Genomic DNA, 17,699 nt, shown 5'->3' with positions numbered 1-17,699 from the left:
GGCATGCTACTAGTCATACATACTTAAACCTAGAATCCCCATTCAAACCTATTTAGGTTCATCTTATGGTGGACATGTTTGCCTGAAAAGGAATCTTTGAAATGTTTCATAGTTTTAGAAATATAGTGCTTTAAATTTGAGAAATGTATAATGGCAGATAGTGGCACGTCAAAAAATCACTTTCACCTAGAAACTCCATTCACACTTTTTATCATTCAGCTTACTGTGGAGACACATGCTGGAACTTTTTACTTTGAAATGTTTTGTAGTTTCTGAGTTATTTAACTTAAGGCGAGACATGGTAGGTGAAATCATTATTTTTCCTTTTTTTTTTTTTTTTGCTATTTTGCTTCCTAAACATGTTTTCTTCCAAACTAAAGCAAAATAAACATTCAAAACACAGATTTAGATGTTTATTTTAGTAGTTTATTTTAGCCAATGACAGCTCGTTTTGCTGGGTGAAAATCCACCCTCTCAATGTTCATGATTGGTTGTTGGTACAAAGGAAGTGACCATATTTGGATCAAACCACAGTCAGCTCGAGGTCCAGACCTTTCCAATGATATATGGCATTATATGTTGTTGCCAAGATTTGGATGAGATATTTTGTCTCAAAATAGTGGCTTCAAATAAAACGTTTTGGAATTTTACAATACAATTCTTTAAAGGCTGTTTACTCAAAATGAGTTTTCCTCATAACTGGGACAAAGAATCTCCACTTCAGTTGCACTCACACACACCAAACTTTCCAGTCTTATTCATAACTATATTCTCCAGATATTTACAGATGGGTTTGTTGATATATCATTCACAGCCTGATCATCACATTTTATACCTAAAAACATGCCGAAAATTGGGTTTTTTATGCCTGTTGACACTATTTTCTGATTTGTGGAGTGATAATTAGAGATATCTAAAATCCCTTCTGTAATTTTCTTTGTCTCTAATATGTCAACAAAATGAAACAATCATTTTGAACCTTATTGAACCGTATTTAGGTTCATCTTACGGTGGACATGTTTGCCTGAAAAGGAATCTTTGAAATGTTTCATAGTTTTAGAAATAGTGCTTTCAAATTTGAGAAATTTATAATGGGGCTCAATGGCAGATAGTGGCACGTCAAAAAATCACTTTCACCTAGAAACTCCATTCAAACCTATTTAGGTTCATCTTACGGTAAGATGAACCTAAATAGGTTTGAATGGGGTTTCTAGGTGTAAGTATGTAGGACTTCACTAGTACAGACCACACATTCAATCGAACATCGTTTGACATGGTTTAGCGTTTATTTAGAAGAGAAGTGGAACATGAAAAGGAATGATAGAAATGAGGTGCATGTTGATGTGCGTGCATATTGATATGCGTGGGATGGCCTTGGCTGTCCGTGGGGATGAGGGGGAAGGGAGGAGGATGAGGGGTTGGGAATAGGGGAAGGAGGGGGGGAGTGAGGATGTAGGAGGTTTCCGAGGGGCTGGGTGACGGGTGAAAGGGGGGGGGGGGGGAGGGTCGAGGGGTGAGGAAGACATGGATGATTTGGCGTTACAGGAGGGGGGAGGGGGTGAGGGGGGGGATGAAGGGCGAAGCCCTGATAGTGAAGACTAAGCCCCTGGGGGAGGTGAAGGATGAGAGCAAGCTCGTAGAGCGAAGCTCTTGTGGGGGGGGGAGGTGGTGGACGAAGGCCAGGTAGGATGAAGGGCGAAGCCCTGAGGGGGGATGAAGGGCGAAGCCCTGAGGGGGGAGGATGAAGGGCGTAGCCCGGGATTGAGGGGCGGCGGCCCTGAGAGATGCCCGTGTGGGCTCCGATGGGGGTATTGGACCCTGAGTATTGGCCTGGGGTCCGAAGAGAGAGGCGTCCGTCTTGGCTGACATCTGAGACGGCCCGGAGCGAGAGGCGTCCGTCTTGGCTGACGTCTGAGACGGCGCACTCCGTCATTACAGGACCCCCATCTGGAACCTGAAAATGAGGATATGGTTGCAATTAAACTGGTTAAGGTGTGGAACACTGCAAGTTGTCTCGGTGCACTCTTGTGGAGACCCGATGTTGTCCTATCCTGAGTAGGCAATTGCGACGGGGCGCAAGCAATTTCTGAAGTGGTGACAAAAAACTTCCCCTTGGCGGCGGAAGAAAAGTCAGGCTGACCAGACTCTAGGTCTGGAAAAGGGAGGGAGGGAGGGATACGAAGAACCAAGCACGAAATGGCAGGTAGACGTGCAGGTATAAATACGTGGAGAAAGGGGAGGGGTTTGGGTGGAAGGTTATCAGTTACCATGGTAGATAAGTCGAGGGGAGGTACTGGATGGGTTACCATGGTGATTGATCACAGAGTGTTGCAGGAAGTTGGCCGAGGATGGAGCTTAGGGTAGATTGAGGAGGAGCAGTGTTAGTCAACGATTTATCATTGAAGGCGTGGTCTTCCTCCTGAACTTATGTTGTACCAACTCCATTTCACTAGTACAGACCACACATTCAATCGAACATCGTTTGACATGGTTTAGCGTTTATTTAGAAGAGAAGTGGAACATGAAAAGGAATGATAGAAATGAGGTGCATGTTGATGTGCGTGCATATTGATATGCGTGGGATGGCCTTGGCTGTCCGTGGGGATGAGGGGGAAGGGAGGAGGATGAGGGGTTGGGAATAGGGGAAGGAGGGGGGGAGTGAGGATGTAGGAGGTTTCCGAGGGGCTGGGTGACGGGTGAAAGGGGGGGGGGGAGGGTCGAGGGGTGAGGAAGACATGGATGATTTGGCGTTACAGGAGGGGGGAGGGGGTGAGGGGGGGGATGAAGGGCGAAGCCCTGATAGTGAAGACTAAGCCCCTGGGGGAGGTGAAGGATGAGAGCAAGCTCGTAGAGCGAAGCTCTTGTGGGGGGGGGAGGTGGTGGACGAAGGCCAGGTAGGATGAAGGGCGAAGCCCTGAGGGGGGATGAAGGGCGAAGCCCTGAGGGGGGAGGATGAAGGGCGTAGCCCGGGATTGAGGGGCGGCGGCCCTGAGAGATGCCCGTGTGGGCTCCGATGGGGGTATTGGACCCTGAGTATTGGCCTGGGGTCCGAAGAGAGAGGCGTCCGTCTTGGCTGACATCTGAGACGGCCCGGAGCGAGAGGCGTCCGTCTTGGCTGACGTCTGAGACGGCGCACTCCGTCATTACAGGACCCCAAGAGAGGAGTGCGTAAGAAACAGTTACTTGACGGTGGCAAGGTGGGCGTTTCTTAGACCCGAGGGCGCCTTGTCTGATGCGTGCGAGGTTGCATGCGAGATTGAAGTACTGAATTCCGAGTACCCTAGGAACCCAGGGAATGCAGGAGAGGTTGACGTGGTCCGAGTGGAGCGAGTCGATTCGTCCTACGTGGGTTTGAGGTGATGGTTTGAGGCGAGGAGGATGACGTGACTAGTTCTTTAGAGGCTCTCGGGAAGCCGGGTGACGTGGAATGAGACGAGGGGTAGGAGTTCCTGACTGGAGTCTGTAGGGAAGTTGTTGCTTGATGGTGGGATTTGCGAAGCAGGTCTATGGTGTTAGAGAATGGGGGTGAGTAGCGCCGACAGAGAGCTTGGTAGGTAGGTGTGGTTTATAGTCGTGCCGGTGACCCGGGATGAGTCATCGTAGGGTCTTCCCCCATGATGGTTTGGGACAGAATGGTAGGTTGGAGGTGGTTAGGGTGGAGTTTAATGGTCTGGACGAGCTTCCGTTTGGTGTTGTGAACTGTGATGGTTGTTTGAGCGTAGAGAAGCGGGCGGCTGGTCAATTAAGAGCCCAAAGGAAGCCGCAACGATGATCTGGTAGATTCGATTGATTCTTGTAATGGACCGATATCACTGGGTAGTTGATCCTTGTCGTCGAACGGCATCACGGGGTAATCGATTCTTGAGCATGTAGTGCAGAGGGGCGGTGGCACGCTGTGTCGATGGAGGGAGGCAGGGAGGGGAAGGAGGGAGTAAAGGGGGTACGCTGTGCCGATGGAGGGAGGCAGTGGTGGAAGGGGGCACGCTGTGCCGGGGGAGGTAGGAGGGGTTGTAAAGAGGCACGCTGTGCCAAGGGAGGTAGGAAGGGGTGGAAGGAGGCACGCTGTGCCGAGGGAGGGAGGCACCCTGTGCCGAGGGAGGGAAGGAGGGAGGGAGACTGTAGATGTCCGTTAACTGGGTAAATGCATTGCCATGATGGCCCGTTAATTTCTAGTTCACCAAGGGAGTTGAGTGATTGTGCAGCCCTAGGGGATGGGTGGGTAGTGTTAGATGGGGGCTGATGAGTGTAAGGATGGAAGGACTAGTCTTTCCCGCTTTCACTAGAAACTGTTGATGTACTATTTACTGAAATGTTTGGCTTGCGGGGAGCCTACATTGTTTCTTCAGGAACAATGTTTCTAGTCGAAGAAGAATAAGTAGGGGGAGGAGGCGGCATGGTAGAGGGATGTTGTGATGGAAGCTAGAGGCTGTCAGTACGGCCGATGAGGTCTCGACTACGGCGAGTGGGCGTGAAGGCACCGCAGAGAGAACGTTGACCGGCTGTGCTTACACAGCGGCTGGTAAAAGAGAGGGGACTAGTAGAACTGGGTGGGTGAGGGGTGGGTGGGTAAAAGGTTGAATGGAGGGTGAATGAATTCAATAGGTTAGGAGGGGGTGATCTGCATGATCGTGGAGCATGAGGAAACGAACACACAGATGATTGAATTGTAGCGCAATAGAATGCGTGGTTGTGATGAAAACTAGAGGCTGTCAGTACAGCCAATAGCTACGGCGAGTGGGCGTGAAGGGCACCGCAGAGAGAACGTTGTCCAGCTGTGCTTACACAGCGGTTTGTAAAAGGGGGGCCCTTTGTGGAAACTGGGTGCACGGCCCACTTGGAACCCGAGCCCATTAGCCCATGTCAAAACCCATGTGGGGCCCAGATGGACATGTTGGCTGGGTAGTATGAATGAATGGTGTTGAAGGAAACTTAGCTTTGTGTGTTGTAGTTGCTTGGTGGGCGGGTGTGTAACTCAGCCTCAGTCAGCGCAGCATTTGGGAGTGATGTCATCGAATCAGCGAAGGTGACAGGTCCGTGGCAAGAAGTGTGCCGGTTTTGAAGTTGCAGCGGGGGGGAGAGAGAGGTGGTCTCTCGGATCGCGGTGGTGTTTGTGTCCCGCGACGTCGATGGGCCAGGTTGGCGTTGGAAGAATAAACTGAACGGAGGTTCAGTGAGACGGCATTAACGAGATCGATGAGGAAGCGGTTGATGGCGGGGTGTCAGCGCTGGAATACGGGGTGGCTGGCTGGCGTTGGTGGCGTCTGTCCGAGGTTTCTCCGACGGGGGACGGTGCTGAATGCTGATAGTGTGGTCCGTCCGTGGTGGCAAGGTAACTTAAGTTGAGGGTAAGTTAAGTAATGATTACTTTGAAATCGGACGGGGATTCGGCGGAGGAGCAAACACGGAAGCGGCCGTGTGACTGAGAGATACGTGACGTGAGTCATACGAAGAACCAAGCACGAAATGGCAGGTAGACGTGCAGGTATAAATACGTGGAGAAAGGGGAGGGGTTTGGGTGGAAGGTTATCAGTTACCATGGTAGATAAGTCGAGGGGAGGTACTGGATGGGTTACCATGGTGATTGATCACAGAGTGTTGCAGGAAGTTGGCCGAGGATGGAGCTTAGGGTAGATTGAGGAGGAGCAGTGTTAGTCAACGATTTATCATTGAAGGCGTGGTCTTCCTCCTGAACTTATGTTGTACCAACTCCATTAGTAGCATGCCAAAGTTTGTGCTATTGCCATTGAGAATGCATTGCGCATTAATAACTCAGAAACTACAAAACATTTAAAAGTAAAAAGTTCCAGCATGTGTCTCCACAGTAAGCTGAATTATAAAAAGTGTGAATGGAGTTTCTACGTGAAAAAAGCGTGACGAAAAGGCGTGACGAAAAAGCGTGACGAAAAAGCGTGACGGAATGGAGTTTCTAGGTGAAAGAGACTTTTTGACGTGCCATGCTATTTACTATTTACTTTGCAGATAACAAAACATACATTAAGAGTCCAGCAACACATATGAAGTCTTTAAAATCAGCCTTATAATCATATTAAAGTAATTCGATTAGCACATTAGGCTACTAATGATTATGCAATGAATGGCTATTATAGGCTACTTTTACTTTGGCACTGAACGTATATTTTCATGCCAATATATTGTACTTTTAGTGCAGTATAACTTAACCGATTTCTACATAATGTTATAATAGCCTACTTTTATTTAATTTCAACCAACCCTTTTTATGTTTCGAGGACAAAATCTTAATCTGGCAAATCTTACTGAGAGAGACGGGGAATAAAACCTCCACCCCTGCTGCACCCTAGCTGCAGCGCTGCTGCAAAAAGTATTTTGAATTGTTTTGTGCCTCTTCTTTAAATGTTGGCCGCGCTTGTTTATTTAGAGCAGTTGCGCTCCATAAACTGGTCGTAAACTGGAATGCTCTTGGCACGCTTTTCAAGGGAGGGAATGCGGAGCCCCTGCTGGCGTGGCTGCCGACAGCCAGCACTCAGCAGTGGTGTAAAGTAACTGTAGGGGCCAAATGAGTACAAATGTCAAATAGATTTATCTAACCATGGGGTGGCGCTTTGAGCAAGGAGTGGAGGAAAATGCAACAGAGCTGATGCACTATAGGCTATATACAATTCTGTATATTACCTACCGGTATACATATAGGCTATACATTTTGGCCATTTTAAAATAGCCGATATGCTTGAGTAGCCTATTTGCTATTTTCAAAAGATTATTATACATTTGAAAACTTGAAATGGGACATTCTGCACAAGTAGTCCTATATACTTTTTCTTTTGTTACTTTAAGTACATTTTGAAGCCAATGCTTTTGTATACTTTTAGTAAATGTTGAATTCCGGACTTTTACTAGTATTTCTATATTGCAGTATTGATACGTTTAGTTAAGTTAAAAAAAAAAAAAAAAAAAAAAAAAGTGAGCTACTTTTTCCACCCGGCGCTCAGTCAGCCCTGCGAGCCGAGGCTCTCCAGCGGGGTCCCTGTGTCTTCTCCCCCCGGAGGAGGGGAGGTGAGACTGAGGTGTTATCCAACACTAATAATTCCACAAGCGTCAGCTGTTCCCTCGCCAGGCAGCGAGCGGTGCCTGCTGGCTGTCTACCAGTCAGAGTTGCTAAGCAAGGGGACATTGCCTCTCACACGACTTGTTTTTGTTTCACAGGCCGGCGTGTGGCTGTCTGCCTGGTCTGTCGGATGCTCAGGCTGCACAAAAAATGCGACCAAAACAAATAAGCGCGGTGATGTTTACCGAAAGATATCTACAAGCTCATAGGCTTGTAGGTCACCTATACGATTTAATGTAGGTGAAAACATGCAGGAGGGGGCCTGGGCTATAGTTAGTCCTTGGGGAATATACGGTCTATAAGTATAGGCCAACATTTTATTTCGATCAATTTAAACAGCAGTTCAAACAATCTATACCTCCCTCTCACTCTGGCCACCTGTTAAAGTAGGCTATATAATGTATAATATGCAACAATATGCGATGAATGCAGCCTTTATGCAATCAGCAGAAAACTTTTACTCGCCAAAACGGTGTTTGCGCAAGGAGCACGTGCGCTGTCCATGGTGCTGAAGTTATAATGACGATTCACTTGCTGATGTGACGTCTCGTAGGATATTTTATTCCATGGCTAAAAGCTGGCCACGTCGCCCCAGCACAGGGTTCCTATAGGCATATAAAGTGGCTTCCATCCCATTCCCACCCCTGTTTTCTTCCCTGTCACGACCTTTCATTCACTTGCACACCTCGAAACTGGAAAGTCACGAAGTGCATGCAGTAGGCTACTTAGAGTAAAACTAATGAAAAAAACTAAACTATATATTTAATTTTAAATATCCCTGCTTTAATAATAGATAATAAATAAAACTAGGCCTACTGACACAATAACCTCGATAGGAACAACAACAGGTGTTTCAAGCATGCCTGCACTCCATGATCCAAAGCACCAAAGAGGATGAAACAGAATCCTGTTGAAAGATGAAGGGAAATGCCACAGCACCACAAACGCAACATTGCAGATCTGAAATATTTTGGAGTGCGTGCGTGCGTGCGTGCGTGCGTGCGTGTGTGTGGGGGGGGGGGACACACGTCACGCCTCCTTATTTTAGCATAGAATCTAGCCAGCAATGAAAAGGGTTTGAAGTACAGAGTAAAGTCCTCAATGTTCATTTTAGTGCTGAGAGTTAAACAGCTACTCAGAGTTCAATGTTATTGCATGCAGTGCCATAGCAGCTACACCACCCGTAGTTCCATCTCTCGCCTGTTGGTGTCACACTTACTCCTCGAACACTCGGAGCCTGCCATACAAGCACAACGCACGTACGCACGCACACAGACACGCACCACGCGCACGCTTTAAAGCCCGGGCGGATGACTTCACCACCATTCCGCCTGGGTTTCCTTTATGATCCCGGGATCTCCCACTTCCCTCAGCAGACATCAGCCAGCAGCACAGCAGAACACATCTCTCCCAACAACAACATCCACTCTATAAGGAACCAGAGACACGCACCGACCGACCGAACACAAAACCGCGGTCTACAAACGGACATCTGTAGGCTATAGGCTACACGCTACACGTCGATTGATTGATTGATTGATTGGTTGATTGATTGATTGATTGATTGATTATTTCAAACGGATTCCGACCGGAGAAAAAACAAAAAAACTCGAGAAGTGCAACCACGACAAAGGGATATATACGGCTATATATCAAATATAGCCAGACTACTTGTTCTTCCACGTACCGAGCGTTGAACAGTGCTGTACTGTGCCAACAACATGTCCGAGGTGCTGCCATACAACGAGGGGAAGATGAGCGGCTACGGCGCGGACAGTGAGGTCAGCCAGATGTCCTTTAGCTGCGGACTGCAGGACACAAGCGCCTTCTTCGCGGGGTCGCAGGCGAAAAGACCCCCGAAACTCGGCCAGATCGGCAGAGCAAAGAGAGGTAATTAAAACTAAAACAATATAATAAAACAAAAATAAAAATTGAAAAATCGGAATGGTATTTGTTACCCAGATCTGTTCTGCATGGTCGGCAAGCGACGCCGTGCATGGCGTATGGATTGAGCTGCACGCATTGACAATAGATCCTATACACGCGCATGACATTGTAAACATGTGAAAACGGGAGAGTTGTGCAAAAAAATGTAGCTTTTATCTATACAATAAATGAATTAAATTAAATTAAAGGTCTAGTTTCAGTGCGTATCTTTGTTTATCCCACGACTCGCCAATACAACCATCCCTTATGGCTATATTTGCAGTAAATAATGCATTTATTATGCGATCATATAAACAATAACCTCTTGTGTGATAGACACACGGCGCGCTTTGGGGTTTGGCAGCATTTTTACGCAGTGGCACTGGCATCATTGTTATGAAATCCATCTGTGAAAAATCGCGTCAAGGACGAAGTGTAGCGTACGTTCTTCTAGAATGATAGAACGTTGCATCCACTTCGTCCTTGCCTTTGCACTTGGACCGTTTGCCTGTCTGACATGCTCTATATTCCTTGAATGGTGCCAGTAAACATCCCCCCTCTCCTTTCCACAGTGGACATCGAGGACGACAGAATAAACGATGTTCTGAAAGGCATGACAGACAAGTCGTCGCCCGGCGTCTAAACATGACCGACGCCTCGCAAGACTTTTTATTTTTGATCACCCGATTTGAGGAAGGAAGCACTTGTCGGCTGTAAAATGTGCATGTTTTCGAGGATTGTGTTTAACGGAGGAGGAAAAACACACACGATGGCACCGATCAAGCGAAGACAAAAGGACGGGGATAGTGAAAGAAACATGGAGGGGGGAAAGGACGGAGAAAAGATAATGAGGAAGGCAAAAAAGGAAGATTAAAGAGAGAGGGCGAGAGAGAGACTCTGGGGAAAAAGACGGAGGTTTATCAATGATGGGGTTGCTGGCAATTCTCCAAACGAATCCCGATTTTTTAAACTAGGCTCCTGCTGCGCACCAAGATGTTGAGATGGCGGACACGCCTCCGTTCCTCAACTCTGCTGGTTTTCTGATGGATTGAATTGTACTCATTCTATACTTTCACGACCATCTCTCTTCCAAAAGCGCTGTAAAACAACGACAATAACAAGAAGAACAACAACAATAAGAAAACATTTGCGCCTTGGGAAGGCTGAAGCTACCATTTCAAGCCCTATCTCAGTAGTTGTACAGTACTAGTAGGCTTCTGTAGGCTCTCTCTGAAAGCTCCGAGACCTTCCCCCTCCTTCTCCCCTGCAGTCCTCCCTGACCTCCTACACGCTTTTTGCATTGTCGATTCAAACAGCGACACTGGCATTCACGAGGAGCTGTCCATTTCAGCACTGCGAGAACTTTAGAATGCATTCCCCACCCCGTTGCTGCTAAAGGAAAAGAAACAAAGAAAAAAAGCTTTTTAAAAAAAACAACAGACCAACCAAACTCTCAATAGTGGAGAGACCCATTGTATGTAGAACATATATCCGAGGATGGTGCAATGTTAATATCTTCTTTGTTATTGGCTCATTTTGTTTTGGCCTCGCCCCGTTATAGGAAAAAGAGCATTACTAAAGTGGTTCAAATAAATCACAGGCTATACCTTTTAATTGGTTGTATTGTCCCGCCACCCCATCCACCCACCCACTCGAGTCGTGGGTGCAGGTTTGGCACCTTGCAGTGGTTCTCAAACATTTCCATGTCAAGGACCCACACATTGATGTGTATTTGGCCGCTGACTCCCATTCGAAAAGATTTTGTTCCAGGGTCCGTCCCCCCCATAAGAGAGGATTTGTCAACATTTTGTCAACATTTCTCAACATTTTTCAAAAATAGCATATTTGCAAGCTCACGATGTGTCCTACATAGGACCCATTGTGGGCTTGCAAATCGGGTATTTTCGAATAGCCAAAAAAACAACAGAGGTAAAACAGGGCTTAAGTGTTTCATCTGTTCCTCATTTTGCCGGGGACCCCCTGGATCCCACCAAGGACCACCTGGGGGTCTCCGGAACTCACTTTGAGAACCAGTGAGATAATCTACACCTGCACATATCTTTTTTTCACCTTTTCAATATTCAAATGATGGAAAGAGGCCAGCATATAGATGTGGAAATTATAGTCAATTGTTTTGAAATAAGAGTCATGAAATCGATGGCAAAAAAATGAGGTTTGCTATTATTTGGTTATTTTTAAAACTTTGCGATTATTCGTGTTTTGTCCTCTATAAATTTAAAGTCAACCTTTTCCCTCCCATCTATTTGCATGAACCTTCGCTCCGGTGCCAACACTAAGGTGCCACCACTTTTACCCTGGCACGCTTCTTTTTAAAACAAAATTCATATTTGTATTTTTATATCTAAATATTTGTTATTTAAAATGATACGTATGCTAGTCTATCGTCTTACAATTCATCAACAATGTTTATATTTCAGAGATGACATACAGGTCGAGACTAGGCTACACATAAGAGGAGAATCTAGAGATTTGTGGTTGACAGGTCTCATTCTATATCAAGAGTTTGACGTTTTTTTAAAGACTAACTGAATGTGTTTTGGGGTTTTTGCACACATCAATGTTAAAACTATTATTAAGAAATCGTATACTGTGACTTGAGCTTCGTTGATGAATTTGTTAGAAAAATGGCGATTTTAGAGTAAATATTGCACTGTTTACGAGTATCCTCAAATGACACGTTGTTATTTGACCGATTTTGAACATTACAGTTATGTTCTTTTGTTTTTATTTTTTATTTTGTTTATTTTGTACCATTCTTTTAAAGAAACTGGATATGGTTTGTTGTGCATGAAACCTTAATATTTTCAATAACGAGACATCATTTTATGAAGCAAAAAAGCAACAAAAATGTCATGACATTCTAAGAATGAGTCATTGTATATTATGATGCCATTTTCACTGTATTTGGTGAACTAATAAATGGTGAAAGAACATGTAAAAAACTAAATGTGTCTCTTTCGTGTTGCTTTTGTCACATAAAACAATCCCATTATGGAAATCCAGTCTGGTCAAATACCAGTGAGGCAAGGTCGTAGAATGATGTAAATGTTAAATCCTAAAACAGCACGTAGTAGACTACAGTCAGACATCAATGCTAAAAGGATAACACACAAAAATAGTCCTGTGGACTTCCATTGTGGTCCTACAGTATATATATTCAATTTATATAGCATACAAAAATTACACAATGACATCAACAAATACAAAACACTACCATGTACCAAGGAGAAAAAGGAAAAGTGGCGACAGTGTATGACACCTCTTGCAAATGGGAATTTGGTCGAGTTACATCTGAGAGTATATACAAAATGTAGGTCCATTCGGTTACATGTGCACAGCCTACTCTCAGAGCTAGGACAAATAAACACTTTGATTGATTGGTCGAATACCTTATCGACAGTTTAAAAGCAGCAGTAAGCATACATGAAAAAACTAAAACAAAACTAATCTATAATCAAAATCTATAGACAAAAAGGCCAAAGGCTTTTTTCCTAAACATTCAAACATTCCTCTAGTCTAGACAAACAACAGTGTGTGTGTGTGTGTGTGTGTGTGTGTGTGTGTGTGTGTGTGTGTGTGTGTGTGTGTGTGTGTGTGTGTGTGTGTGTGTCTGTGTGTGTGTGTGTGTGTGTGTGCGTGCGTGCGTGCGTGCGTGCGTGCGTGCGTGCGTGCGTGCGTGCGTGCGTGCGTGCGTGCGTGCGTGCGTGCGTGCGTGCGTGCGTGCGTGAAATGTTCAAACATGTTCAAAACAAACTTACATATAATTTCAGACCATGTTCAAATCATACTTGCATTATTTCCAAAGCACATATGTTTTGTAACAATTTGTATAGCAATCGTAGAAATATTAGGCCCTGAAATGTCAAATGTTCAAGCATGTTCAAATCATGTACAGTATAGTACTTTACATTAGGCTATTTCAGCATGTTCCATAGCATATATTTCATCCCAATTTAGTACCATTTTGGGAGAAATTGCCAATTTAACACAGAGGTGCCCCATGCACACTCTTGTGCACACCATCTCATTTGCCCCCAGGCGAAAAAGAACCTGCAACGTGTTTGTTCATTAGCCCGAACAATCATAGACAGCTGTGAACGCTGTACTCTGGGTCACATTACAGGGGCATTATTTAAATGACATCTGAGACCTCCAGCTGGAAGATGCCATGAATTACACTAATGCATTCCTTATCAACAGTGCTTCCACTTGTGGTCAAACCCACTGTTGATTTAACATGTATACAGGCAGTGGTGTACATGTACTCAAGTACTGTACTTAAGTATCATTGAGGTATATTTGTAGGCCCTACTTATTTTCAACACTTACTTTTACTCAACTAGGCCTACATCTCATATAGGCAAATTGTACTTTTACTCCACTACTATTAAAAGAAAACGTAGGCACTATTTAGATAAATGTGTAAAAAGTAAATGTACTTTTCCCACCACTGATTCACTTTCAGGGTTAAATATATGAACACTCCAGATTGTAATGTTGTTTACACCCCTGCATGGGGTCCTTGAGGGGGGGGTGCAACATTGAGGTCCGGGGCTAGGCTAGGCTAAACTCCCGCTCGCTCGAGCCATTCAGTTATAATTATACTTCCGGAAGTCTTCCGGGTGCTTCAAAACGCCACTGAGCAACTTCCACTGAAATGAATAGCGGGGGGGCGGGGCTAACGCTCCAGTTCGGTCTCTATCCTTCTATATACTCTATGGTTTAATCGCTTTAAAGGAGAATACCGGACTAAGCGTTTTCTTCTGATGTTATTATAATTATCCAAGAAAGAGTGCAGTACAGGTGAAAAATGACATAACTCCATCCTGATTGCACCGCAGCTCCGAGCGCGTGCTGTGGGTTTAACGGTAAATCGCCCACTACGGCAGCCCATTTGAGACAAAACACTGTGGAGAGTTATGCGACATTACGGACGTTTTTTGAGCGATCAAATAAGCGATTTATACCGCTAAACCTACCACACATGCTCAGAGCTGCATGCGGCGCACTTGGGATGGAGTTATGTCATTTTTCATCTGTACGAGGATATAATAACATGATCATATTAAGGTAAGAAAACGTTTAGTCCAGAATTCTGGATATTGGAAAATAGGAGATCTACGAGATCACAGAATGTTGTGAGCTTGTAAATCTGCTATTCAAAAATACTGTATTAAAAAGTTGGGGTATACATTTTTGGTATATTTTTTGGAAATATTTTAACAAAGCAAATCTTGTATGTGGTTCGCTGCCTGGTATCCTACAATACAATACATGTTGTCCAGATAATACATATACAAACAACATCAAATCTTAATCTTCTCTTATGGAGGTTTTCAGACAGCTAGGGTTCAGTAGCCAAATACATAGAAGCACTGACTTAGCGGAGTGAGAAAATAATGCAAGTATGTCAAAAAAATGCAACTATACAATGCAACAGTTAGAAGAACACCAAAGATCAACAATGTGCCACCGCAGTGACCTCCAGTCCCCCTATACCACTTGCACTATTAAGGCTACTGACCACCCTGCATATTTCAATTGATTTTGTTTTGTTTTGTGTGTGTGTGTGTGTGTGTGTGTGTGTGTGTGTGTGTGTGTGTGTGTGTGTGTGTGTGCGTGCGTGCGTGCGTGCGTGCGTGTGTGCGTGCGTGCGTGCGTGCGTGCGGCTATGGTCAATTACATTGTGACATTGACGTTTAGTGCTAGCAGACCGGAACAGAATTGACATTTGGACTGATATTGCTGCCATTATCTGCTTCTCTTTGTCTCCCTCTCTTCCCGGGATGGGGGAGGGCTCAATGGGCCCCTGTCAGGCAGACAGTGGTTTTGATGGTTTTCGATGTTACACTGTAGTCTGATCAAGAGTAGGGCAGACTTTAACTGCCCAGCGTCAGTTGGAACCATTTATAATAATTAAATGGGGGTCCGTAGCCTAATGCATGTCAAACACATCTTCTCTTATGGGGTCCTTGGCATATCATATTCAAAGGGTGATCCGCAAGCTAAAAAGTGTAATTTTGGGGGTTCTTGATATGAAAAGGTTTGAGAACCAACCACTGCTGTATAGCAGGTCACTGATGAGGAGTGAGAGCAGGGGAGTTGGGTGGATCCAATGCACGGGGACAGGGGTAGGATGACTGACTGTTTCCTACACACAGAGACGGCCGATGGTCAGTGCCCAGGCAGGGGCGCTCTCGGCCGGGCAGGGGACCATGGGGGAGGCCCCTGGTCCATGCCTGGCTGTCAGTGTCTCTGTCTGGGGCCTTTACACGGAGGTCAAATACCCAGGCAGGGGCGCTCTCGGCCGGGCAGAGGACCCAGGGCAGACTGCTGGGCGAGTGCTGGCACTTTGGCATGGGGGGTCAGATCACCTTATGGAATGAATTCTGTACTGGCCATTTATGGAGTGTGTCTTGATTGTACAGGGTTTGATGAGGTCAGATCAACATATGGAATGTCAGAACAGGTCAGCTCCATATATGGAGATCTAAGGGTGGCAGCGGGGGCAGTGTCTTGAGTGTACAGGGTTTGATGAGGTCAGATGAGGACAGATCAACATATGGAATGAATTCTGTATTGTGTCACGAGGCATGACGGACTGACTAAGTCTAAGGGACATTCACTCACGACACACGAAAATGGATCTGTGACCCACAAATGGGTCCCGACCCACTGTTTGGGAAACAGTGCTATAGAGCACTACTACTGTAGCCAGAGCGCACGTTCTATAAAGTCAGCCTTGACTCAGCAGCTTTGGGGGTCATAGGTCACGTGGCCTGTTTAGTTGAAGTGAGAGTCAGAGAGAGAGGGAGAGAGAGAGAGAGAGAGAGAGAGAGAGAGTGAGAGGACCCCGGGGTGTTGACCTGACAGATGGCCAGGACAGCAGGGCTGCACCATGCAGGGTCCACACACACACACTCGCTCGCGCACACACACGCACACACACACACACACACACACACACACACACACACACACACACACACACACACACACACACACACACACACACACACACACAAAGGTTCGCACTGTGTACTTGTGAGGACAACGATGATTTATTCGATTTTTTTAAAAGTTTTTAACCATACGCCTAGCAAAAGCTGAAAAGTAGTCGATCTACAAACCCACAACGCGTCATTGCGCTGCAACAATATTCATCATCTCCACAGTCTGTTCAATAGAAAAACACATAACCATATAGCAGCACACAACAACAACATAACACCAAGACAATGCATGAAGTCCCCCCTGTGTGTCAAAGAATTGATTTAAAAAAAAAACTGACCGTGATTTCTGACCGTGTACGATATCATGGTGAACCATTCAGACCTCATCTGGTCATCTGGGAAAGGCATTTTGTGCCGTGCTGCAAGCTAGACATTTTTTGAAATTTGTGTTTTCTGGCGGGGTCCCTTTCACAAAACGTTTTCAGATGGGGGGTCCGCAGCCAAATACATATCAATGTGGGGGAAAATAATATGTTTGAGAATACTCTGCCCTACAAAGCCAAAGTGCCGTAACTACGTTTTTGGACACACAGACCTATTTGTGTATCCAAAATTAGTCTTTGTGATTTTGGGGGATAAACAATTACCTCAAGAACATATTTTCAATTATTAGTGTAATATCACTTATTTGCCGATATCATATTTGGCTGGCCGGTTGAAACACCTAATATTGACCTTTTTGTTTTTATTTTATAGTCCAAACCATTTTATTATTATAGTTACTGTACTTTGGCTTTGGAGGACATTTGTAGAATCAGCCTGCAGTCTTAATGGGTTAAATAGGGCAACACTGCAGGCACAGAGCTGTACCATCTATCCTTCCCCTTCACTTCATCCTGAGTGGACATCAGCCGTTCATATTTCTCTCTGTGTTACGTAAGCCTGCACAGTACAGTACAGTATCTAATAGCATTACTGGATATCGCCCGAGGGAAGCCGGCATATAATTATCATTATTCGCTTCATAATGTACAATGCAGACCATACAGCATCGGTGATGGACAGTTACAAAGTACATTTACTTGAGTAATTGTGAAGTACATTATCTGTAGGCTATTTGTATTTTTTGGATACTTGTGACTTTCTCACCACTATACATTTCACTTTCAGTGACTCTTTTTGATACAGAGACAACATGGCGGCAAGACTAACTGTTCAGGAAGAGGTTAAAAACAGATTTATTTTTATGTGAGGAGTTATAGCACAGGCATCCTCACGTACTACAGCATGTCTGAAAAAAAATGTCAGAGCTGAAATTGACATGTAAATATGAACTAAATGCTTAAACGTAGCTACCTATAACCTATTTTCTCAACTCGCTGTTTTCTGTAAGACATTACTCTATAAGCCATAGGCCTATCTCCAAAAGTGGTGGGTCAAACTGAACAACCAATAGGTCAATTTGAAGCTATGATTCCTGCTTTCACATGACATGAAAAAACGAAAAAACAACAAATTTCAATGACTATTAGCCTCGGTCAGAAACGGTCACATTAGGGGTAGGGGGGGACAACATTTTTAGAATATGGAGATAAGAGGTTTCTCCCGACAGTGACGGGTTCACCGGCTTCACTTTCTGAAGTGTGGACAAGGATGTTTGAATCCGAGCTGGGAGTCCCAGTGTGACGAGGGAACAGTCAAAGTCACTGCAGCAC

At 45.1% G+C, this 17,699-nt stretch overlaps 2 protein-coding genes across 2 annotated transcripts in view; one reads left to right on the top strand and one right to left on the bottom strand.

The window, feature by feature from the left end:
* Nucleotides 1-8,805: 8,805 nt before the first annotated feature.
* camk2n2a (calcium/calmodulin-dependent protein kinase II inhibitor 2a) lies at nt 8,806-11,978 on the top strand (the record flags this gene model as incomplete). Its single annotated transcript, XM_079488905.1, has 2 exons — nt 8,806-8,974; nt 9,583-11,978. The coding sequence occupies 2 exons, from the start codon at nt 8,806-8,808 to the stop codon at nt 9,651-9,653; spliced, it is 240 nt and encodes a 79-aa protein (XP_079345031.1). The 3' UTR covers nt 9,654-11,978.
* Nucleotides 11,979-15,105: 3,127 nt separating this feature from the next.
* Nucleotides 15,106-17,699, bottom strand: part of ece2a (endothelin converting enzyme 2a) — a gene marked incomplete at its 3' end in the record, with an annotated part of 141,655 nt that continues 139,061 nt past the window's right edge. Inside the window, exons 5-6 of the mRNA XM_079529249.1 lie at nt 17,609-17,690; nt 15,106-15,375 (exon numbers count right to left, since the gene is read on the bottom strand). Coding sequence (XP_079385375.1) covers nt 15,106-15,375; nt 17,609-17,690 — 352 coding nt within the window. The remainder of the gene's footprint in view (nt 15,376-17,608; nt 17,691-17,699) is intronic.

This window comes from Electrona antarctica, assembly GCF_951216825.1.
Source record: "Electrona antarctica genome assembly, chromosome: 19".
In the NCBI taxonomy this organism is placed as follows: Eukaryota; Metazoa; Chordata; class Actinopteri; order Myctophiformes; family Myctophidae; genus Electrona; species Electrona antarctica.
Note: the sequence above shows the minus strand (reverse complement) of the source record. Positions and strands in the feature narration are given on the sequence as shown.